General features: G+C 35.1%; 1 protein-coding gene across 1 annotated transcript in view; it reads right to left on the reverse strand.

The window, feature by feature from the left end:
* Nucleotides 1-2,851: 2,851 nt before the first annotated feature.
* PXDN (peroxidasin) overlaps nt 2,852-25,350 on the reverse strand; it is an 86,771-nt gene continuing 64,272 nt past the window's right edge. Inside the window, exons 17-23 of the mRNA XM_033055244.1 lie at nt 22,366-23,869; nt 21,380-21,514; nt 18,812-19,020; nt 10,017-10,137; nt 7,468-7,600; nt 6,453-6,566; nt 2,852-5,728 (exon numbers count right to left, since the gene is read on the reverse strand). Coding sequence (XP_032911135.1) covers nt 5,606-5,728; nt 6,453-6,566; nt 7,468-7,600; nt 10,017-10,137; nt 18,812-19,020; nt 21,380-21,514; nt 22,366-23,869 — 2,339 coding nt within the window. The 3' untranslated portion in view covers nt 2,852-5,605. The remainder of the gene's footprint in view (nt 5,729-6,452; nt 6,567-7,467; nt 7,601-10,016; nt 10,138-18,811; nt 19,021-21,379; nt 21,515-22,365; nt 23,870-25,350) is intronic.

Here is a 25,350-nt window from a genome sequence, read left to right on the forward strand (position 1 = left end):
TGTAATTAACAGTGCCATATCTATCACTCAGTCACAGGAAAAGAACAGGAAGCCCCATATGTCCCTCTGGGAAATATTTTTAACTGACTGACTCTTGAATCTATCTCTGAAGCATCTTATACAGGCCTCTCTTGTTCCTTGTTCACCAGCCAGGACCTTCCATTCTGGGTTAGGCTGATGATTGGCTCTAATAAACACCTTGACCTTTAGTCTTGAGTTCATAGTTAAGTCCTTCAGCTGTAAAAGCAGGTACGACAGAAAAAAATAGATCTTCATTGCAAGAGAGGCAATGTACAGAGTAGAGGTAGGGTACTAAAAGCCTGTCTTGCTAGCAATAGTAGCTGGTTCAATAAACAGTGAAATTGCTTCCCAGTGCCTCAGGACTCTGTCACAGCCTAGAATATGTGTTGCTTTGGTATAAAAATCTGTTCCTATATTCCTAATGAATTTTTGCATTTGCCAGAAAAAATTCAGAGGTCCTGATGAAATTCTTCCTTTTTTCTCCCTGTTAAAACAAAACAATAGTTTATTTCCTTTTCTCTGGACAATTCCTGACTATGTTTTTTTACCCCTCTGGACATCTTTTTCGTGCTTATCTGTATGAAAAGAGACATGAAGCACTTTGCCATTTCAATCCTTGGAATGGTTGCACACCAGATTAACCACTTACAGCATATCATAAAGATATAAGTAGATAAGAAGATTTGTTTTGGCAACTGAGCAACAGCACATGACTTGTGGGAATGAAAAGTTGTATCACTGAGGGAGGCATCAAAAAAACACAAACATCTTTACTAAATGCAACAATTGAGTTTATTCCTTTATTGCAGGAATTGCTGTCCTGTTTGCTCCATTTCCAAAACTGAACAGATATCCAATTCATAGCCTGTGAGCTAAACAGAGCTAGCCAGATCTTCTTGTAACTTAGACATATCTGATCTGTACTCTGCTCCATCTGTTAGCAGGCTGTAATGCTTAATCCCCATGAAAGGGCCATTCATAACTACCAGCTGGACAGCAAATACATCAGGCTCAAAAGAAAAGGGGAAGTTATGCAGGAGGTGCAGAGGTTTCCTTGTCATGTCATAGCAGTCTAAGTGGAAAAAAAAAAAGGAAAGTAAAGGAACTACATAATGAAAGACAAGACTCCAGGAAATGGCACAAAGGAGGTTTAGGTTGGGTGTCAGAAAAAGGCTCTTCATCCAGAGGGTGTTTGGGCACTGGAACAGGCTCCCCAGGGAAGTGGTCACAGCACCAAGCATTTGGACAGTGCTCTGAAGTACATGGCATGACTCTTGGAAATCCAGGGCCAGGAGCTGGACTCAGTGATCCTTGTGGGTTCCTTCTGACTCAGCTGATTCTATGGTTCTATGAACTAAGCAGCCAGGACAATTGCAAAACAACAATCTGGTGTTCTTAGTATGTCTGCTTTAAAATATGCTGTTAAATGACAACACTGCCTTCACATGACTCAGAACAATCTCCTGATTAGGTACATCATAGTCCAAAGCTGGTCAGAACAGTTTTAGTGTTGAGCTATTAAGTATTCAATGATTTATTGGTTCTCATTAGTTTTAATAAGGATAATGCTTCATTCCACTGGGAGTCTGACAAACTCCCAGAACGATTGAGATATGTGCATATGCACATATTAGTATTTTTTGTTGACACAGTTTATTCACATATTGGATCAAATTTTTTCTTATACAAAACAAAAATTAGTCTAGTGAATTCTGAAATATATTTCACTGAATCCCTTGTTGTAGATGAGTGACCATTAGAGGACATTATGCAGTCTATTCTTCCACTGGTAATTTTATAATTCCATTACACTGTGTGCACAACTTACAGAACAACAGAATAATGCAGATATTTTGAGGAAATTAGTAAAATATACCAGCTTTCGATACCTTAACCTAATCTAATTTTCAAACTAAAGCCATTAAACAGTCCAACATTTCTAATGATCTCTCTGAAAAGATTATTGACTTGGTATATACTATAGGTAAAAAGCATGAAGCTAGTTGGGGATTCGAAAGAAAATACGAGGAGAAATACTTTAGATCATATAATGATATATGCTATGGCAGCAAAATAATATTTTACAAAACAAAGTTAATGACTATGGGAGGTCATTTACTATAAAGACAACTACAATCATACTGCAGCCAAATGATCCTTAGCTGCAATCAACTAAAAGAAATAGTCAATTTACTTGATAATTTACTTGATTTATGTCAAATGTAACTGAGTCTTCCTCAAAATACATCAGTAAGAGTGCAAGGATTTTATTCTAAATGTCTACACTCTGTAGTTTGTTAGAAAATTTCTAGACAATTAACACAATTTTGAGCTGAAATTGCACGAATATGAATATCTATTGGTGAAATGATGTGAAAAAAGAATCAATGTAGAACCAAGTGCTTGGGAAGGCAAATCATGACTGGATCTATTTGGAGACACGAGGAAGTGTAAGAACAGGCTTAAATTTGTATGTATTTGAATTTAACTGTTATGACAGTCCCAAAAAAAAAAAAAAGTTCAGCACCAAGGTCTAAAAAATGCACTTTGCTAAGCAATAAGTGTATTTTTAAATATTCTTCCTAGGCCTATGGTATCTTTTTCCAATCATCTAGAAGAAAACAGTGAACAGATACTTTAATTGTATGTGTTGTAATATTACATAAACTACTGGATCTACATGACTCATCAGCTCATTTCTTACTTCTCAGAAGCAGTCTTGATTATGACAATCCTGCTTAAGATAAGTAATATGAATCTTATCAAAGCCTACACATTGGAACTTCAGCAAATAATCTAAAGAACACATGCACAAGAAGAAATCTTGAAATTTACTTGGAAATGTGGGCCATTTTATTTTAACTGAAAAGCATTCATTACACAGTGCAAACAGTTCTTTGGTAAATTTACTGATTAAAATAACAACAATGACAACTTTGTTTTAGGTAACATTAAAAAAGAAAATAAATATGTAAAATTTGCATCATATTACAGCAATATTCTCACAGTGGATACTGAGGAAATGGTCATGTAGCCATTGGCCACTGTTTCAGAAATGTTAAAATCAACACTGATTCTACAGACACTGCAATAAAACTGACCTACTACAATCCATGACTGACTACATTTTAGACTGTGGATAAAGACCTGTTTTTCCTGGTTTATAAACAGATTGGTGGTGGAAAATAACTCAATATTAGACTTTTTACATTTGTTTAAGCGTATCCAGACTCCAAAGCCCATTTTATATACCATATGAATAAACAGTGAACAACAAAGAAAACCTCCCATTTTACTCTGGAGGCTGGAGAACAGGAACAATCAGATATAAGGTACTATTTTATAATGTATAAAATGGAAACTCTCTTCTCCTATAAGCGGAAATCTTGAGAAAGTTTATTTAATATAAAACCGAAAAGAAAGAATGCAAGTAGTAACCAACTGGATGTATTACTGCCTTATTTAACTGTTTGGACAGTTAAATTATATTTGGTTTAGCTCTGCAACCCTTCCTCTTTGAGGAATTTCTGCTATAGGTCAATGGGAGTTCCATCTGAGTTGGAATTACAGGACGAGGCATGTGGTTTGGACTCTAAAGAAAAGTCAACAAAACACAGAGTATCAAAGAAATACAGGAATGACAATCTTTAGGAACCGTATGATACTCAAGCATGCTCGCCACACAATTTCTAGAAGTATTGACAAAGAATATTATATAAATCAAAACATTGTATATAAAATCAATTAAAATATTCTTAAAAATATAAATTGCAATTCCATGTGTACCACACACCTTTAACACAGCACTCACATGTACATACTGCTTCTACTATACTATGAAACAAAGTTTCTGTAGTAAGCTTTAAAGTTACACCAAAGTTTGAATGTGTGTCATGGTAATAGTTTATCAAATTAGCAATTATTAATGTTAGTAATCAGAGAAATTATGTGCCAAAATATGATAGTGGGTTTCATATTGCTGTGTTAGGTTAGTTATTAGACAGGTATTTGTTCTACCATGCAATAATTAAGTACTCAGTCTGTTTGCATGATCTGAAATGCTTAACATATGGAGGTTTAATTTTGTGCAGATTTCTTTGATACCCCAGTCACTGTCCAGCTAGCTCTGGTTCTAGTGAGTCTTGACTTAGGAATAAAGGACAGGGCAATTACCTCTAACAAATTAAGTATTCAGTGAAAGAATCAATTATGATTAAGCAGAAAAATAGCTGTAAAATGAGGTATGATAGTTGTCCTTCTCTCAATGTAATTCCTGGTCAAAAATATGCAGTTTGCATCCTAAAAAGTACACAATTTTGAAATGCTAGTGTAGATCTATATAATGTTAAACATTTAAATGGGAGAGAAAGTCCATTTCTGGACCATTTTTAACATGAATGATAAAAATATTGAGGTAAAAATATATATTCATTAGAAGAAACTGGAAAAAAAATCAAATCAAATACCTTGTCAGAAAAAGTAGTCAATACACAATTAATCATGCTGCTTGATTTTGATTTTTCTTTTTTTCAACAGTGCCACAATATAATCAGGAACATATGTCTATTGATAATATGCACAAGGAATCAGTAGGAATCTTGGTATAAAAAATGGCATGTGACATCTTTTCACATTTTCAAAACAGGGCCATACAATTACATGAGCTGATCTGAGATCAAAAGAACCATGCTTTCAAACTGACCTGGATGGTTATGTTACAAAGATTTAAAATAAATGAAACAAACAAACAAACAAACGTTGCCAAGCAATTACAGATGTTTTGACAAAAAGGATTATGCTAATTTTTGAGATCAAATGCTACTCTGCCATGCATGTTTCCTTAGAATGAGGAACACTGTCAATTACACCTACAATAATTTTGCTTTCTTCCAATTACAATTATTTTTATTTCCTTACTAATTCTAGCTTTTATTCCCTTGAACATTTGGTTAACTTTGCTCCTTAAATTAAGGAAAGGATGTTGAAAGGTGTCAAGTAGCTTTCTTTATTTCCTTGCTGGTCCAGGCCCAGCAGTGAGAGTGTGATTTAACAGAATTTCCATGCATTGATGTTTGCAGAAACTGGCCTGGCTATGGCATTGCTTCAGGCACAGTGACCTCGTGTTTTCTTTTTCCTGGCACTTTACTAAAGAACAGCAAAAAGTTAAGTTTCAAGACAGACTGATACTAGAAAGGGACAGTACACTTTTCATGTTGCTAAGTAAAGCTAGGAAACAAAGTGTTCATTTTAGAGTAAATCCTAAACCCAGTCATTTTGGGTACCTAAAACTACCCGACAGTGTTCTTTTAAAGTAGCACCAGTTCGAGTTTGTCTAACCTGAGAAGTATAACACACAATTAACTTTGACCTGTTTGCTATTTTCCCTTTTGTTAATGTTTGCATTGTGATTTACCTTCATGGGCAGAAAATAAAATGATGCATTATGTTATACTGTTACAGCACCATTAGAATATTGTAAATCTTGATTTCTTGCTGTTGTTAGGACTGCAGTTACCTGTTTTTGCCATCAGCAGGCACTGATGTGATTTGAGGAATATGCACCCTAAATTCTTAAAAAGTAGACTTATGGCTTCTTTTTATTAGTATTTTGTTGTAAGCAGACTGGACAGCAATCTCCTTTACCCTTCATAGGTGCTTCGCAGTCAGCTGGCGGACACGATTCTACAAAACAGGTAATCTGACCACCCTGCGCCAGGAGAAAAATAACAGGACAAAATCATGCTTAGTCACATGTCCCAAACAAGAAATACATTTTTCATGTTATAGCAGAAAATATTCTCACTCATTCTCTGTAAGAACCTGACTAGTATGGTAACTCCATGTAGTTTGTTTTAGTACAAACTTACATTGAGAAGATAAGACACTCTCTGTATTACCACACCTTTTGATAAAGCAGCATATCTGCTCCTGTCTAACATTCAGGTGGGACTGGGGTACCAAGCACCAAGATATTTTTTCACTACCTTTTTAAAAATTTCTCTCTGATAGATGAAAATTACAATCTAGCACTGTCAGATGAGCTTTTATTGATTTTTATGCATTTGGTTGGATTTTTTCAAGAGTGTCTGACTTTGCAATTTAGCCATGTAACTGTACATAAATTGAAATAGAAGAAAATATACATATATATAAAAATAAATATATATATAAATAAATATGTGTATATATATATATATGTAGATAGATAGATAGATAGATAGATAGATAACAGCTGGATTGAAAAACATTCTCCAGGGCAGGGATATCTGAATAATATAATTATAATATAATTTTCTGCAAAAAAAGAACTGAAAAACCATTTAAAAAAAAATTGCAAGTATTGCCCAGAAATCAGCAGGCACAAAACTGGAACTGCTATTTTAGAAGCAAAATTATATTTTCTATCTCAAAATTAATTTCCACATACTTACTTTGCATTCACACACAGTACAAGGGTCCCTTTTCCAGGTTTCATTGCTGGAATATGATTTACCCTCTTCATCAGTGCAATCAGAATTACTGAGGCGTGATTCAAGTTTTTTTATCTGAAAACATTAAAAAAAGTTAGTAACTGAATCACAAAAGGTTTTTATTTGTGTAAAGTATTCTGCTTTTTCTCTTATAATACATGCTATATAACCCTTGTTATACTTGTCTGGATTTTTCTTCTTACTACTTAGTTTTTATAATGCTAAAAGACTAGAAACAGGTAATACATATGGAGATAGTCTTTCAAAAGAAAGCCAACAGAAAATACATTTTTCCTACCATTGGAATATTCACCTAGAGCATAAAAGAGAAAAAAACTTCCCATTTCATATACACAAAGGCAAAATTAAACTGTCAAAAATGTTTTGGAAAGGAAGCGAATTTTCAGGGTTTTTTTTAAACACCTTAATTAAAAATGTTTACTTGAATTTTTTACTAACTTCTGTACGGTGTACATTTTAAAAATGGGATTTCACTATGGCTGAATAAAGTTTACCAGCAAACATTGTAAAGTCTTCTCTAAGTGATCGAGATCTTAACTCTATTTACAGTTGTAGTCTGGCACATTACTTCTTATGAAGTCTGAATTTTAATCATTGCTTTACACAAATTGTATACATTTCAAATGGTAAAAATATTTTATTAGCACTACACACCAATTTTTAGAGCCAGATTAATTCAGTGTTTAGTATACAATGGTTACACAAAGCTTCAGGTTCAAAAGTCAAGAAGGCCCAGCTGTAGAAAATTTCAGTATGACTTCAAAAGAACACAGAAATAAAGAATAATAACACACCATCTTCTGTGTTGGTTTTTGTTTGAGAGACTGTGTGGTGGGGTTTGTCTGCAGGGGATGTCTAAATATTAAAAACGTAGGACACATGGTTAGGAAAACATTATTAATTAAATCTACAATTAAACATGATAGATCACAATTAGTTCATGATATCATCTCACCTGATTTCTGAGGCTTGAAATGGTTTTTTGCATTTCCAAAACAAATTCTTTGAAGTCATTCACTGCGGGTACATTTCTATTTTCATTAGAGGTGGATGTGGCATTACGAAAATATTTACTCTGTTTCACAGAACTGCAACAAATGAATGCCAAGTCAGGATGTTCATCTAACTCATTTTTATTTGGACAGATATTTTAGGACATTTAACAAAAATGTAAAAGAAGAGCAACCAACAAATGTAGAAATATGAACCACAAGAGCACACAAGACCAGCTGGTGCTGAAGACAGGCTCAGGACAGGTGAGCTCTAGATTATTGTCAATATCACTAGTAACAGGGAATTTCATATACTTAGAAAAAATATGTATTTCATGCAGGAGTACACACAAAGTTGTTACCAGTGACACTACAGAGCATCACCTTAAATTCACCCCTAAGCCTCCAAAAGTAAAGTAGACTAAAGTGAACAAAAAGAGTTCCCTCCAATATGAAATTCACACTTCACATTCTGAACCACAGATTCTTCCTCTACAGGCTTGTTACCAAAACATGAATTTTAAGAAATGTGACTTTAAAAAGGAGAAAGTTTGGTTTCATAAATAAATAAGAAATCTAGAAGTACTTCTAGATATTAACATATTTTTAACTTACATTTGACATTAATACTGCTTATAGTACACAAAGTCTAAAGCCTTTTGTCTTTAGTACTTTCCAGCAGATCTCTCATAACACATATATAACACTGAATTGTTAATCAATTCGATCTGTTGATAAGAGAGACTAACAAAAGGAACTGTCTGTGACTAACAATATATTACCTGGTACCACTTGGAAAAACAAGCATTCAAAAGCATGGCTAACACTAATTTTAAGTCACTTATTACATTAAGATCCTTGAATCCATTTAAGTTTGACTCCATTAATAATTACAGGCATTACTATTTTGTTAACATGTTATCTCCAGTGCTACAGGATACCCCAAGAATGAACTGGCAAAGAAATTCTCATATATCAGGGCTCAGGACTTATAATCTTCCTGCATAAATTAAAACAGCACTTACTGGCAGGGGTTCAAGCTACTTAGTTTCCCATAGTTTTTCATCTAAATTAGAGAAAAAGAACTCCAAACAGCATAACATGCCAAAGTTCAAGTAAACCAGCTGCTATTGTATAACAAAATATTTAATCTTCTCCACCTGTTCAAGTTATTGAAAATGAGAAGCTAAAAAAAAGGAGGAAAAAACTCGTCTCACCACAAATGTAATGTAAATACAACACTGAGCATGAGAACTCATGGGAATGTTCAATGACTGAGGTTGTTTTAGCTTTATTTATGCTACAAATGCGGTATGGTAAATCTACTATTTTGTATTCCTAATTAGTAATTGGACTGAAACACATTGAAGCTGGTACTTAGATGTGTTTATTTTTTTCTTGCTTTCATTTTTATTTAACCCCTTTTACAATTTTAGAATTATGGGACTAGCATCCTTAAAAAGTGAATTGCTGTTTTGTAAATGGACAAAGATGGACAAAACATCCTTCTTCAAGGATTACTTCAAGGATAACCTTTTCATATTATTTATAAACCAGCTCATACACAGCTGCTGTCTTCTCTTGTCTAAAATCCTAAACCCCTACAGGATCTTTCATTTCAGGACAGATTCCTCTCAAATAAGAGGAATATAATCATGGTATTTCTTCACCTCCAGAGTATTTGAAATTGCTGAAATTAATTTACCTCTTTATGTGTCTATATAGACGCTTTCCTTGCCAGAGTGGGTAGATGCTGCTTGATCATCATCATCATCACTCAAATAGAAAGTTTTATTTGTTTAAAGAATGCATGCCGGATAGAAAGAGCTGTAATTCAAGTCTCTAAAATTTGTTCATCATGAAGGATCTTCACAAGAAATGGTCTGAGCAGAACTCATGTCACTAATTCATATGTAAGTTTTCATTCTCATGAAAGGGCAGGGATCCTGCTCAGCTGATAATTTGTGACTGAAACTGTGATTCATTTCCTTGCTATATTTTGAGGATTAGGGAGTTATAAACAATATTATCAGCACTGCTGTTCTCCATTCCTGCTTGAACTATTTTGGTACCAGGAGCAATCCTTAGCATTATCACAAATTTTTATGCAACTGAAATCAACACTTGGTATCCTCCTATTTCTACAGGAGAATCTAGAAGGTCCAAACAGGAAATGAAATAATTTAGATTAATTTAGTTAATGCAGGTAGGAATATGGCATTTCAAATTCTAAAATTACTCTTCATTAGTGATTTTTTTTTTCATGAAAACTGCAGGAAGAACAAGCATACTATACATATACTACTCACAAAGAGTTTTACACAAATTTGATCTTGAAAAAAAGTGTTTTATTGTTAGTAGACCTGTCAGAATAAAATGCATCATTCATAAACTTGAGAAAGCAGACACAGGAAAAAAGTGGCATGTGCTCACAAAGAAATACTTCAGTTTCATCCCATTTTGAAAACAAATGGGTTTTTTAAATAATTATTTTTTTTAAAAAAAATCTCACCTTACTGATTTGGACATTTTCATTTTCTTCAGGGGCTTGTCCTCCTGAAAGCTGTAGTCAAGAGAGCGTCTCCCCCGAAAGTGATATGAAAATGCATTAAACTGTCCTCTGGTTCTACAGTCTGAAAACAGACAAGAAATTACACATAAATATAGTAAATTTCAGCAGTTACAATATTAATATGGTATTGCAGTGTTTTCTGAATTGGTAAAGGCAAGTAATACATTCAGTCTGATTCCTCTGGAACTGGTTGATGGCAGATGAATATATCTCAGTGACAGAACATTTAAACTAGTTAGATGCAGAGAATGTGATTACCCACAGACCAGCTTTTTCGAGTGAAACAAGGAAATAAATCCAATTTTAACAAACCCTTCTAGTGCTACTTTAAGTATTTTTTTCACTTCTGAAATTTTCACTCTCTTGATAAATTTCTCTCTCTTTTAATGATTTTCTGGGCAAACAGGGCAGGTACATATGAAGAAAATCAATGACAGAAAAAACATTCACTGGGTTCCTCAACTATCCCAGTCTTTCTTTTCTTTTTTTTTTTTTTTTTTTTTTGCCATCTGAAAGAGAATTTTCAATTAAATTCCAAATTTGCAGCATGCTTTATAGGTTGATGAGTCTTATTTCCAAATCTGAGGAATCTGAATGTATCACCAAACCCTAAAACTCCTTCTACCATGGAGTAAAAATCTCAACCCTGAGAATGATCTATGACAGAAATCTTCTCCTAAGATCCTAAGAGGATATCTTGACAGGATTAAGTATCTCTTTCTTCCAGCTCACTTTACTTAGCCTTCCAAACACAGTGAGTATTTGGAAAGCGTCACATTTAAAAAGGAAAACAAAATAAAACTGCAACAGCACTTGATAGAGAGGAAAATGAGAAAATAGAAGTTTTCTCATTTCTGTTCACAGAAGCTTTAAAGCTAAAAGTTACAGTGGGCCAAGCTGAAGCAAGAACAAACCACCTGATCAGCCGCTAGAAGTAGTCTGCTGAAACCAAAGGGAAATACAAGATGCCATAGACATTTCTCAGCTAAGTCTGGTATTAGCAGAATGAGCCATGAAAGCAGCTGAACACAGGAAGGAGTCATTTTCCATGATGTTTCTCTTAATTTGCACCAAAACAAATTAAATCAGAAACTGAGTAACATTTATAAAGTATTTTTCTTGACTTTCAATTGAATACGAGAACTATTAACACAAATTATTGCAGAAGTTTCAAGTCTATAAACACTGCTGAAACAAACAACTAGAAAAACAAATGTAAGTTTGCTATGATTACACAAAATTAGGTACCTTGGACCACTTTTAATTGTGTCGAACTTTTACATACATTAAAATATTACAATTTCTTTGTTAGGAAAAATTTAAATTTGTCTTAATGGCTTAATATCATTTAAGACATAAAAAAGAAAAATATGACTGGTCAAAAAAAAAAAAAATTCAGATCAAAACCAATATCTACAGATCAGTCTTGAACACAATTTATCCACAGTTCCCCATCCCTTTTCTTTCCTTGCAGTTTATCCCATTCTTTCATAAATGCATTACTTTCCTACTATAATAACAGCACCCACCAGTACTACATGGTATTTGCTGCCAACATTGTTTATTCTTCATATGTTTCACTGTTTCCCACTTGTCCACTCAGAAAGTAAACCCTTTCAGATGGGAACAGACTAATGCGTCTGTAAGAAGCTTGGAATGAAGGTATTTTTGAACACCCTTAGACACTTCTATATTTAGTATGGTGAGAAAAAGGATCATACTGAAGGGTTCCTGAAGAACTAATTTTGGTCAAAGGAATTTTTTTCTTAAAGCAATGTGTTGCTTAAAGTTTTCCCAAGTATCACAAAATCTTTAGTTTCTCTTGGAAGCAATATGTGAAAGGTTTCTGCAATCCCCCTTTATTCAGTAACTGTTATGGTCATCTTGCATAATACAGATTTTTTTTTTTTTTTTTATTATTTTTGGGGGGGTACAATAACAACAATGGCCCATTGTTGTAGGTTTTTTTTATTCCTAGGTTATTTCTTAGAAACAAAGGTCTGAAATCCTGGGAAAGTTTTATCACCTTAGACTAGTAAATATGAGAATCATATGTTCAGTGACAGCTTTAAATACACAGATCTGACTTTCTGTGTTTTTTAAAACTCAAATATGTCAACTCTCCAAATTAACAGGTCTTGTTCTTGGTTTCAGGTACACAGGGAGAAATGTCATTGGCGAGAGGTGCAGGACAAAATGCTTCAGATTTCAGAAAGCCTAAATCAAGAAATTTCTTCTCCCTCTTTTTTGTCTTTCTTTTTTAGTTTCATTCTTAATGAAAAATACCTTAGCAGTAGCAGTAAATAAGAAGAAGCCTGAAATTCTGTTTATCTGGGGTTTTTTCCCCCAACTTAACTAAAATGTCCCCAAATTAGCTATACCCATTCCAACTAATTTTCTGCAGGAAAAGTGAATGTTTAAAAGCAACCTAAGAATTCTTTTTCTCTATGGACAGCTTTTTCTTCCAGAAGTTAGCTATTGTTACACTGCAAGAGTCAAGCTGATCCATTTAGAGAATAACACAGAATCACAGAATCATTTCATGCTGAAAAAGACCACTGATATCATCAGATCCATCCTTTGACGAAACACCACCTTGTCAACTAGACCATGGCACTAAATGCCATAGCCAGTAATTTCTTGAACATTTCCAGGGGTGATGACTCCTCCATCACCTCCCTGGGCAGCCTGTTCCAATGTACAAAAGCCCTTTCACTAAAGAAATTGGCATTTCCAATTGTATACGGAAGCCATGTCCACATCTTTAAAAAATCCTGTTTCCCACAAGGTTTTAAAAATGCAACTATTATCTAAATTGGATAATAAAAAACCCAACAGAGAATTATTGAGCTGTCTTAATTCTCTATGAACCACTCCTCAAAATCTAGGCTATGGAGAATTAATCTAATGGTAGATTAAAACAAAGCAACTTAAAAGACTGAGGAAATGTGAAGCAAAGCACATATATCCATTCAATACTAATTTGATTCTCCAAGATTTATTGTAGTAAATTAGGTTGCTGTTAAGAACTTGTAGACATGCCAGTGAGACCAGTAAAAGGGTGGAGAAAGACTGAAAATATCTGATGTAAAAAGACTTTTTTGAGTAGGTGTTTTCACAAAGCAGCTACTTAAAAATTGCACAGCATAAGAAAGTGACTTTTCAGATGAAATGAAGCCCTAACTCAAAATAGCTGGTTTTGTTGTTGCCAAAATGTGCAACAACCTTTCACTTGTACTGCATATCTTAATTTCTTCTGTTGAATAAGACTTTCTAACAGAAGATAAACAGCACCAAAAAATGTAATGTGGTGGTCTAAAATCCAACAATAATCTTCTCAGATCATTTTGTATAAAGATTACTTAAACATTGGAAAAGGAATATGTATAGAAGGTAGAAGATGAAGTAACAACTTGGACTGTCATCTGCCAGGTGATATACTGGGGAATTTTAAGAATAAAGATGTTTCCTGTAGTTGATCTCAAAGCTCATGGACTGAGCTTTGCGATCAGTCTACTACCAGACCTAAAAGGTTCAGATGTTGTTAGGAAAGTGAATGTCCAGTCTATGTAATGATAGACTAAAGACATTTAAAAACATATCATGCTTTCAATGATCAAACACGTCTTGGACGGTCTGCAGGTAGGTAAAGGAGAAACTAAGTTCTTGACACCAAACCAAAGCAAATCCAACCTCTCCAGGGGAAAAACTAAATAGGACTAGCAAAGGGATTTTGAAGATCAAAAACATGCAGCTTTTGGAATATAAATCATAAGAAAAAGTAATTTCAGACAGACTGAAATCCATGGAAATTTTTAAAATAAAAACCCTAAGAACTGTCCTGCCCACTAGACTGTGAAGTCAACAGTGTCTTCTAAAGGCAGCAACAGTCCACAGGAAAGAAGGAAATCCTCCAGGTTCCTTGATTTGTAGAAACCACTGAGACACTTCAATTAGGATGCTTTCCTACCCATGTTGATTTTAGAGTCAATGACATATGTCAAGATTGCAGCCTGACTGTCCTCCAGAAACATCCCTATTGCCAGCAGCGAGACTGACAGATCTGGCACTCATTCAGGAGTTTGAATTTAAACAGAATGATTGAAGCCTATTGCTTCCCTGTTGCTCTTTGCAAGGGATGGCAACTACTGGCATGAAACTCCTGGTAGCAAAGACAAAGCAATGTCATAACTTAAGTCTCCTTATGTTTAAGAATGTAGAACTATATTTAATGGATCACAGATACCTGAGAAAGATAAAATATTTTTGGTTTGGATGAAATACAAATAGAAATACTGATTCTCTCAGTAAAATTTGTAATCATACAAAAACACTGGGCTATATTAAATGTACTTCCATTCAAAGATAAAAAGGACGACATCCTTATAATTAGAGACCCTGGAACCTAATTTTAACAGCCTGGCATAGACTGAATTGTTACTAAGCTAACAGACACCGTCATTAAACATAAATTTAAATGTAAAAAGATAATTTGAATGTAGAAAGCAAAAATATATGACCTGACTGACCAAAGCATACAAGTTCTGTGTAAATACAAAACCTTTTCAGGCATAAATCACATAATTTTGGTATTTTGAGGTATGCTTAGTGAACAATATCCTTCATCAAAAAAGAACTTCCAGTTTCACAAAGAGATTTCTGATAACATTTTTAAATGTTACTTTCACTATATTGCACAGAATTTAGTGCTTAGCCCAGTGCTGCTTAGTATTCTCATTGAAGATTAAAGGACATAATGAGAAGTGCATAGTAAGAGATTAATGTTGTCAGTAAAGAAGCAATAGACAGCACAATTGTTCCTCTGGTCTTAAAATACAGGAGTTCATAAATATAGGTCTAATCTACTGAATGACCATGTATAAAAGCATTCAGATTAAGAATATGCTTTAACTCTTCTAATGAAATTCACTGTTATTTAAACATGTTGATCATAATTTGTATAAGGCTGTATTCTTGAATTAAACAGGCAAACAAAAAGAACTGACAGAGGAGATATGCTGTTCACTAACTAAGAAACATTAAGAAAAATCTTTCTAAATCAGTTTACACGTATAAGGATGACTTGCATCTTATCTGAATCACTTCCTTCAGGGTCATTGTCCATTGTCCTCCTGGGTCCATGTGAAAACCTCATGGGTTTTGACATAAAACAAAAGGTTAAAGAAATTCTTATATCAACTTACAAAAAAAAAACCCAAAACAAAAGAAAATCAAAAAGTGTGAAACTTTTAAAGACTCACATTTGAGTAATCATGAAAGCATACATTGATTATTTTAAAAATACAAATTCAAAATACACTTTTTGCACTACAGAGCCTAAAACAGAGTACCAAAAGTTTCTTATTTGGAAAATCTGAAGCTTGAGTTCTCTTTGCACAAATAAAGAGCTGCAGCAAATCCAGCAATTACTCATCATCTCTGACAAGACAAAGAAGGTAGAAAGTGAAGGAAAAGAGAAGAAAACTTCTGCACTTCAGTGGAACTCCTACTTTTTGCCATCATTAACCAGCAATTCTGTTGTATGATTTGCCAACAGAAATCTAAAGGCAATCTGATTTTTTTTATTATAAAGAGGAATAATGCTTTGCTGTCTAAGTACAGTAATTTCACGATTACAAGCCACACCGATTATAAGCCACACTTCCGGGGTGTCAGCAACGTTTCGTTTTTCCTCTATAAATAAGCTGCACTGGACTGTAAGCCGCACTTTCGTTTGCAGCGAGGATCCGCGTGCAACTTTCACAAAGTTGTCAGTTAGTAACAGAATCGCAGGATTACAGAGTTTACTGGCTCGGCCCTGCTCAGGGCGGCTGCCAGGGAGCGGCCCCGGCCCCACTCGCCACAGCTGCCAGAAAATGGGAGAGCTGTGAGCCCGGCCGCCACTGCCGCCGCGCTTGCAGGGGTGAGCAGCACTGCCGGGTTGTCCAGGGGCGAGTAGCGCTGCCGTGCTTGTCGGGGCTGGGCAGCGCTGCTGCGCTTGCAGGTTCTCACTTCCGGGTTTGGAAATTTCCTAAATATGTTAATATATTGGCTGCTCCGGAGTGTACGCTGCACTTCCGGGTTGGGAGCTAAATTTTAGTCAAAATTTATAACTAAATTTTAGTTATAAGCGTGAAATTACTGTAAATACTAGCTTTACTGAAGAAAACCTACAGGGTACATTTTTGTAACTAAGAAATTTTTCTATTCTTCATATGGAAAACTATTTTGACTTTTAACAAAACAGGAAGGACAACAAAACCAGATGCTTTTTAGCCAGGCTGAAACAGATGAACACATTGGTCGCTTATGAAACATACATAAAGTGCAATTAGCAATATCCCCTATCTGAAATTTAAACTTAGGTTAATGTTAATTTTAATTTAAAAATCATTAGAAGCATTTTAAATGTGGAGAAGGGTTTATTTTTTTTTCCTTTTAAACAAAAAATAATAATAAATTCAAATAAACAGACCCCTTTAATGTATTTAGTTCAAAGTAAATACTGTTCCTGAGTGTATGCCCCACCTCAGAGGAGCAGTGGCCAGGGAAGGAAGGAAATTTTTTGCATCAGTTGCTTAAACTGGATTCCCACAGAAAACGTCACAGCCATTCACCCATGCAAGAAAGCAGTTCAAGCCATGTGCACTTAACTTTCTCCTCATTAACCCCTGCAAGGCTTCAGGAGCTCAGAAAAAGGGATACATATAGGCAATTTCTTATGAAACAGTAATTATTTACCCTTTCTTTGGCTTGACAGTTGTCTAACTGTACTGCATCCAGTGGTACTCTCTGGTAGCAACTTTCTTCAATGAAAACACAAACTGGGTTGCTGAACACAAGAATACTCTAAAGTCTCTCAAAAGATAACATCTGTTCTAAAGGGCTCTGTGATAACATAACATTTAGAGAATCAACACATAATTTCTCAGAACAGCTGTACTATTTTTCCAAATTAATATAAAAATGTATTTGTCAAACTGTCTGTCAAGCTTCATGAATCATGGCAAAGTGAACTTATCCTGAACTGAAAGAATGTGCTTTATTTATGGTAAAGCATTTCAGGAGTGAACATTTATTTTCTCCCAATGCTTCTGACATATGTCAGGGAATTTTTGAAGATATTCTGGAAGACTTTGTATTAAAACTGCAATGTGTCAATCATGTCTAGCTTTTTAGAAACTATTATCATTAATTTGGGACCGGTAAACCTGGTAAACATTGTTTTGAAAAACCTGATTAACCTACCAATAAAATTTTAAAAAGCTGTAAAAATTAGAGTAAGGCCCAAAAGGTTTGTATATAAGGAATACTGTACAAGATCTTAGAATATTATGCAAGGTCTCATTGAAATTTAAAGTATTTATTTCTGTTAGTCTTGCACTGATAACTGACATTTTGAACAGAGTCTTACAAGGAAGAATTTCTTTTAGAGAGTGATTTTTTTACAGAAACTTGTTTACTGGATAAGACAATACAGTAATCAGTTTAAAAGGTAGGTTATACAGTACCTTTGAATAGTAAATCTCTATCTACCTTTTTAATTGTTAATGATATCTAAGTTTGTTCTCATGGTACAGTCACATCACTATAAATCCTTCTTCAGTATTTACTGTATCTGTAAATGTACCAGTCTGGAGACATCCTCCATCAGTTGAACTTTTACCTTCTGCCTTAAGTTCTGAGCCATATCACAAAAAGAAGTTAGTCACTGTGGACAATTATATCTTATCAAAAGAGCTAAATGGACAAGACATTAGTGGAAGGTTGCGACTTCTTTCAAAAATGCAATCCACCAGTTCTTTATTCATGCATTTCTTTCAACAGAATATCGAATAGCCTACTCAGCAGTAGTAAACTCAAGAGAATCAGCAGTGGAAAAGATGAAGAACACAGATCTGGATACTTTTCATCAGCAAATCTACAACTACTAGTATTGAAATATATTAGGGAAATTATGAGATTCTAATATCAACCCATACTACCCTTATCCTCTCAAATAAGAGCACAGCTCTTCATACTGGGAATTTGTTTTACAGCAATTTCTCAATAGTCAGAGTTCAAGAGCAAAGTTCCCAAAATTCCTGAAAAAACTTTTACAGCTTGGGCATGTCATTTGAATTTTGTCCAAAGAAAATGATAACGACATTGTCAAGAAGAGATTGTCAAGTCTTGTCTCAAGAAAGAGAGGTCATTGTCCTCTGAAGCATTGTGTTGTTGATGCTACTGAAAATCATTTTGTATGATCCAGAAGATTCTCTTGGGAATGGATTCTAGCTATGTTACAGCTGCAGAGAATTCTGATGTGATGATAGCTGAAGAGAGGCCATGCAGAAAATCTGTGAGACAGAAGCCAACATACAGGCCACCAAGCAGTGTCCTGTGCTCCATGCAGCTAAAGAAATCCTATTTTGGGAGAAAAAAAGCTTATTTTTCAGGAAAAACAAATTACCCCATGCTCCTAACTTTTGAAGGAGATGGCAATGAACAAGAGTATTTATCCACAAAAGAAAACAAATAAACAATAATCTACACCTTGCAATGCTAAAATCTATGCTATTTTTATACAGTGTTTATTTAATATAAAATATGGAATGATTTCCCACTTAACAGGGGCTTCAGATTAGAATTTGTAATATCTTAACAAAACCCAAAAATAGTGAAGTATCTTCTTAAAATATATACTTAACAAACTGCACACACCTCACTGCCCCCAAATGCACCTCTATACAGACCTTCACAGCAATCTTGCCACATCCTGAGGTCCACTTTAGGAATATCTTCACAGCTACTATAGCCATGTGGGAATTCAGCCACCTTAAAGACATCATGTTGTACCCTGGTTATGTTGTCACCATTGTCACACAAAACTCTGGCAAGAGATATCTGCTTGATCTGAGTGAGCTGAGCAGGCGTGAACACACCCGGGTTTTCATACCACAACCTGTAATCTCACAGAAAAGACAAGTCTGCTAGTGAAAATAAACAAGAGGCGGTTTTTCAAAGACATTTCAATACTGCATTTGGAATGAAATTAATGATTTCATAAATCCTGTTCCCAACTTAACATTGTATCAAGGGAATGATCCAAATGCAAAAATTTTAGTTCATGCTGTCACTTCAGCACTAGCTGGTGTCATGCTGACACTCTGAAAGGGATGAAATCTTCAAGAAATTAGCTGATTTCTCTTCTAGTCTCATTTTGATGTCTTGGCTGTCTCTGGATATCTAAAATGGCACCAGACTACCAAGTTAAGGGATAAGTAAGAAACTTAAATGACCATGATTTCTTTCTGTAGGCAACTTTCTTATGGTAATGAAAATGTTTTGATGAAATTGCTGAGATTAAAAGAATGGTTAATCTATACCTAGTTTACTATCAAGATAAGTGAGATGATTTAATTTGCTAACAATTTTTTTTCTGTTAAACCATTTTCATGTCTATACTGATTCAGGGACTTTCTCATACAGGCTCAGTTAATTCATACTCAAGAAGGAAACACCATGGTTTCAAATAGTTGGTTTTTCATACATAAAGGGCGAAAAGCCTGTTACCAATAGCAAATATAAATAATACATTACTATAAGAAGCAAGCTTCACGTGGAAAAGAAAATTTCTTAAGTTAATGTTCAAAATTTGAAAACATTTTACACTATTCTAACACATAGGACCTGCTCACTGTGATATTGTTTCTGTCTGCCAAAGCTGTATCAATATTGATTTTTTTTCCCCACCTATTTTAAACAACAATGACTGCAAAAAAAAAAGCAGGCACTTGAAACTTCATGAAAAATCAAAACCAGTAATAAACTTAGAAGAAGGGTTGTGAAATTTCATTTTATTTATTTAGAGTAAAATTTTCATAAAGTATTGGGCAGTGGCCAATGAATTTCCAAGTACTACAATCAGATTCTCAAATTTCCATCATGAAGTTAGGTTCCCTTCAAATATCACTCCTTGCTCATGCACAGACACATCTGCTTTGAATGGTGTTACCAGCTTTGATCCTCTGCCCATTGAAAAGGCTTTTCAAAGAACTAAGGCTTGTTTTCATTAAGTCAAATAATATTTTACTATTTGCTGGCATGTCGCTTTCAAATATTTGTATTCCTTGGACAGCAGAATCCCCTTTCCCAAATATTCAATGTTTTCCTATAGTTTCTAAATGTTATATTAGAAAACAAAACAGGAAAAAGTGCTTTTGCTGAAAAAATGCGAAGAGATAAATAAAAAGCAGTATAGATATCCTGTTGTGATACAAATAGGTACTTGTCACCAGTAACCTGGAGCACATACTGCATATATTTCTCCCCCTTTTTCTCTCTCTGCCTCCAGGCATGAGAGTTCTATGTTTTACATCTTTATTCTTTAACATATTTTATGTAAAAAAGTTCAGGGGTTATATTAAAACAGCATAGAAAAAGGTTTGGGTTATTAGGATTATTGACAAAAATAATATCCTAGGTAGCAATTTAATAACTTAATTCAAGAAAATAACATTAAATAAAGAGAATCAAATCTAACTTCCTAATTCTTCCTCTGTTTTCCTTTCATTAGGATTGAATTAATCAGCCTAAGTCTATGTACTCTCATACCATGAAAAGTACAGGGTTCTGGGTCACAAATTATGTTAAAATGAGGGAAATGTTGATTTTTCAAATGCTGAACAAGTGTGCTGAAAGTGTGCAAAGGAGATCTGGGTACTGTGACAAGAGAAATGCCTGTTCTCTTATTTCAGCTATTCAAAAAACGGAATATGAGAAATTGCTTACAATGTGCACAAATTTAAAGTATTTTTACTTTAAATAATTACAATTTAAATTAATTTAAAAACAATTATCAGATTTGCTCTTTGGATTAACCTGCCTGCTTTTAACACTTTTGATGCACAGACTGCTTGTATTGTAGTATGCATAGGGGTTATATATACACAGGGTACTGTTCCAACCTATGTTAAAGTAGCAACCACAATTTCTTTGCCAACAAAAAAAACGAATAGCAATAAGAGAAGCATCATGCACTTTTTCATAAAGGTAAGTGACTTGAATAAAAGGAAACTCAGCATGTGTTGGCTGTTGTGTTTTTGGGGGTCAGTATGACATTCACCACAAAAAGTAATAGCATTAATAAAGAATCATGGTTTCTAACAACGTTTTAAACATGTATTCTTCATCTTTTCAGGTATATTTTAAAATCATAAATGAACATAAATTGGTGTTTGTTTTGGAAACATGACATTAGAACTGTTATTAAGCATCCTTAGGTTAAAATTCATTTTGGTTTCCATGGTATTTTAATGTACCTGTCTCCATCCCGAATACGTCTGAACTGTGTGCTTAACAGACACATCAAAGTTGGCCCCAGTCGACTCCCTGGAACCAAGTCTTCCACCATTAGAGCAGGAAATAGGTCTATGTTCAGTGGGGAGCCATACAACCTATAAATTGAAAAACACAGGTACTGAATAACAAATATTTTATATTTACATAATAATCAGTGCATGGTGAAGCTAAGAGCAAGAGATACAAGTAACTCAAAGGAAAAAATGCAGTGATAGCACTACATCTTTTGTGAACAAGCTGTGGGTATACACACAAGAAATCTTGCAATGCAAATTGTACACCCCATGTGGGTCTGCATGTCTAGTCTGTAATTTTTTTTTTCTCCTAGCAGCTTTCTTCTGATTTCTTAGAATTGTTTCTTTTTTGTAGCTTCTCCTTCCTGTTCCTCTGTACATACTTTTTCTATTACTGAGCTGAGAATTATTCCCTCTTTAATTTTGAGCAAATAATCTAGGAGTGGCAGGTAGACATAGACTTCATTTCAAACACTGAATGTCTAAAGAAGAACTGATTACTGGTAGTGAAGGATGTCAACATGACAGTACAGTGGACAATACTGACTTTTGTTTCACTGTACAGAATTAATGGAGTTGAATACCTAAATACTTGCATAAAGCTGGCATTTAATATGACCTTACACCGAATTAGCACTCATATTTAACAGCAATTACAAAACTAGGCATTTCAAACTAATAATTTCATGAACACACACAGTATTTATTACTGTATATATACTGTATATATTTTTATTGTTCGTAGAGATGTAGAAGTAAATAAATTATCTGCAAGTGGAAATTGTTAACATCTATTCTCTGGTAGTGATGGAAGTTTCTTAAAATATCCCTTTAAGTCTTTCTTAGCAAGTATCTTTTTCTAGATAAGACATTTAGCTACAGTTTTTGCATGCACATTTAGATAATTGACTTTTTCTTCACCTCAGGCTCACCTGCTAAGTTTCTCCCTGATTTCAGGATTCTTAATTTCATTTTTCAGATCTTCAAAAGTCTGAGCTGAAGAAAGATTACAGTAAACTCTAAAATCATGGTAGGGAGGAATTCCATGATCTCTGCCTCTCTGAATATTCATAGCTGCCAGATCTAAAGCCACAGTACGTGCCATGGAGAAGAGTCTTTCTGTTAATTCTGTATTGAGTAATTGTGACGGGACACGCATCTTACCAGCAACACCAAAAAATCCCCTTAGAAGTGGATCAATGCCTCCTTCATTTACAATCCGAAATGGAGAGAAGAATGCCTTATGAAGAGGTAGATGGCCTTGTGGAATAGGTTCAAAGTTTTCATCCAGTCGATACAGAAAAGGATTAATGAGTGTGTGACCAAACCTAAAAGCGGCAGTTGCAAACTCATTAGTTATGCCAGAATTAACACTGGGATCATAACCCTTATATTCGCCAAGCATCTTCATGCCTACCTCTCCAAAGATCTTAGGGAGCCAGTGGCTAAATGTTATGTGTTGCATTTCTGCACCAACAATTTTGCGTGTTTCATGATATATTGTGTCACCGTCCCAGTGTGGATTGAGTTTCAGTAGCTCTGTGGCAATTCTGTTGTGCTCTCTAAACCACAATGTGTGGATGCTGGTAAGACCCAACTGTTCATTAGAACGCTGATCACCAGCCAAAAAGCAGGGTATTGGGCTCTCATTTTCATCTCTCATACATTCTGTTGGTGGGCCAGTGGCAAATGGAAGAAGGGGCTTGCCAGATCTCTGTACAATGCCCTGCCTCAGAAGCCCCCTTTGACTCGCCAAGTCTCTGATTTCTAGCGCTTCATGGTCTGAACTGCCATACACGTTGGACGCATCAATGTATGAAGTCAGCTGGTTGATCTGTTCTCGTGGGTACACAGAATTCATCAGGAGAGATGTCATGCCGCTTCCACAAACTGGGCTGGAGCGTACGAAAAACATGCAACGCGCACCATTTCTAACTCTGGGATCATTTGGTGGTATCATGATTGAAAAGCACGGAGGATCATTTGTACAAACAGAACTGCAGTGCTGACCATCTGAAAACCTGGCCTCACTCAGCGCAGCCACAGTGAGATCAAGGTCATGGTCAAGAAACTGACCCCACTGCATGAGCATGTGAGTGTACTGGTCGTCAGGAGTTACGGTTTCCGTCCCAATCAGAGTAGTGGAAACCAAGCGAGGCATTGGGAGTGCATAGCCGTTAGAGAGTCTTCTGGGTTCAATTCCCCGAGGCAAATTAAATCCATTTTCATAGACTGACTTTAACAGACGTTCAAAAGCTGTCAGGGAAGCGCCCCACATGGGATGCTGAAGGTTGTTGCATGTTCCATCGTGTGTCCTGTACTTCTGGTGGAAGCACATATCTGAGCAATTGTTCACTCGTCGATGGGCTGTACATCCTGAGAGATTGGCTATCAGATTCAAGTACTGTGGGGATACCAGGTCATTATAGTGATAACCTGAAAGGGAAAGCAGAGAAAGAAAACAATCAGAGAATTCATAGACTCATGGTCCCCACACAGATCATGAATGTATTTGAAATGCTAATTTATTTTTTATTTTACTTTACATTTCCCACTAGATTAAACATCCCTATTTTTAAACAAGGCAATAATCATGTATGTATATTAAAGCATTAGGTCATTTGAACAACTTCACCACCACTAGGTCAGGAGGAGCCTTTCTAAAATGCCAATTGAAGTGCAACTTTTACAAAATGGTCACAAAAGGAGCTCATTACTTACTTAGTCACTTGGGAAAGCAGACATTTTCAGAAATAAAAGTCTCATACTGAGACAAATACAACATTTTCCTCGTGTTAGTAAAAACATTTTAAAAAATGTCAGTAACACTTAAATGGACTTCAAGACTTTAGCTTTTGACACTTGCTCATTCACTGAACAATACTGTTTTGCTTTATCATAATGAAAGTTGCAGATTTTAAGAAATAAAAAATGAAAAAAATTAAATAACCACCAGCAATAGAGCCAAACGTGGAATGATCTCTAGGAAAAACTTTGTGGAGTAACTCATATTCACATTTCCCTGGATGAGTTTCTATAGAAAAGTAGTGTTTGTGTAGCACTTGGCACAGATTTCCTCTGCAATCCACACCATTCACCTCTGGGACTAAAACATACTTATCGTTTTCCTGAATTTTTTTCTCAGTTCACAGAAAAATAATACATACAAAATACATACTGTAATTCAGTAGAATTATGTTTTTAAAGTCTCAGACTAAGGTTATGTGCTGCATGATCTGTTGTGGTATGAAGGCATGTGGAAGGACTGAAGACCATAAGGCCTCCCAGTGAAGTGTTGGCTGACTGCAAACAGTAGAAGAGTCAGCTGTGCCTTGTCCTTGCTGCCTCTTAGGAATCACTGTAAAAGTGATTTTTACCTAGTAACATTTGGATTTAATTTCAGGGGGAAAAATTCTGGCTACATCTACATTATCAATTTGTGTAGACCAACAGAAATGTCTCAGTAGGTGAAATTTTTGCTGCTAAGACATGCCTACTGTATCCAGGAGTAGGTGTCCTTCAGAAAATCTTTACTTTGTACCCCTGGACTGAATGTGGCCTGGACCCCATTTTTTCATTTAAATTGAAAAGAATTGACGTTGTTCAAGACCATATCACAAATCATACCAAAACACAGTAGTGGGGACAACTTCAATAAGGAGCCACTGACTCAAAGCAAAAGGTACACCATGAGTGATTAATGGACATAGAGTGTAGTTGAATGAAGTTCCAGGATCCAGGAAAAAGTCCAGGAGGTGGAATATTTGGCAGTGTAGATGTACATTTAGCTAACTAGAAACTATCATACACCACCATGGATCTTGATCAGCAAAGCTTGCAGTCAGGAATAAAACCAAATAAGCCATATAAAGGCAAAAGGAAATGAGTGAGTGTAGAGTGTAACTGTGCTCCCACAG

This window comes from Catharus ustulatus, chromosome 3 (assembly GCF_009819885.2).
Source record: "Catharus ustulatus isolate bCatUst1 chromosome 3, bCatUst1.pri.v2, whole genome shotgun sequence".
Taxonomy (NCBI): Eukaryota; Metazoa; Chordata; class Aves; order Passeriformes; family Turdidae; genus Catharus; species Catharus ustulatus.